Here is a 1005-nt window from a genome sequence, read left to right on the forward strand (position 1 = left end):
TTATCGTGGACATTATTCCTAGGCGAGATATTATTTTTCCTAACAAAGTGGTATCAGAGCCGTGACGAATAATGGTCCGATATCTTTTCAGTACCCCCGTCTCACAAAAGATAATTATGAGAAATGATGTCTACGTATGAAAGTCATTCTTGGATCCCAGGATATGTGGGAAATCGTAGACAGAGGGTATGCAAAACCCCATAATGAGCAAGCTCTGCCTCAAAATGAAAAAGATGTCTTGGCAACGACAAAGAAGAAGGATCAACAAGCCCCCATGCTCATCCACCAATGTCTGGATGATTCCATATTTCAGAAGATGGCCGATGCTACCACCTCAAAGGAAGCTTGAAAAATTTTACAAAATTCTCTTCAAGGAGTTGATAAGGTGAGAAAGGTAAAACTTCAAACTCTAAGGGCTGATTTTAAAGTTTTAAAAATGAGAGAATTCGAATGCATTTCAGATTATTGTTCAAAAGTGAAGGCTGGTGTAAATCAATTGATAAGATACGGCGAGGACATAGAAGATGTCCGTGTGGTAGAAAAGATCATTCGCACTTTAACACCCAAATTTGATTTGGTGGTATGTACTATTGAGGAATCTAAAGATTTAGACTCTATGATGGTGGAGCAATTGGAGGGTTCTTTACAGGACCACGAAAAAAAGATCAATAGGAGACAAGAAATGCCATTGGAGCAGTTTCTTAAAACTCAGACATCCTTCAAGGATTATGGAGGTGAAAAGAGCTATCGAGGGAATGGACGGGGATGAGGCCGTGGCGGTCATGGAAGAGAAAGAAGTAACAGTAACAACTTCAACAATGAAGTTAAAATCCACCAAATATTCAGAGGTCGTGGTCGTGGACAAAGAAAAGAAAGAGGACGTGGCTACTACCAAAAAAATAATGAAAAAAGGAATGACAAATCAAAAATTAAGTGTTATAATTGTCATAAATTTGGTCATTACTCTTGAGAATGTCGTATCAATGTTGAAAAACAAAGCCAACC

General features: G+C 38.4%; 1 protein-coding gene across 1 annotated transcript; it reads left to right on the forward strand.

The window, feature by feature from the left end:
• The first annotated feature begins 436 nt into the window (after positions 1-436).
• LOC138895655 (uncharacterized) lies at positions 437-769 on the forward strand. Its single transcript, XM_070180366.1, has one exon. The coding sequence runs from the start codon at positions 437-439 to the stop codon at positions 767-769; it is 333 nt and encodes a 110-aa protein (XP_070036467.1).
• The last annotated feature ends 236 nt before the right edge of the window (positions 770-1005 follow it).

Source organism: Nicotiana tomentosiformis, chromosome 7 (genome assembly GCF_000390325.3).
Source record: "Nicotiana tomentosiformis chromosome 7, ASM39032v3, whole genome shotgun sequence".
In the NCBI taxonomy this organism is placed as follows: domain Eukaryota; kingdom Viridiplantae; phylum Streptophyta; class Magnoliopsida; order Solanales; family Solanaceae; genus Nicotiana; species Nicotiana tomentosiformis.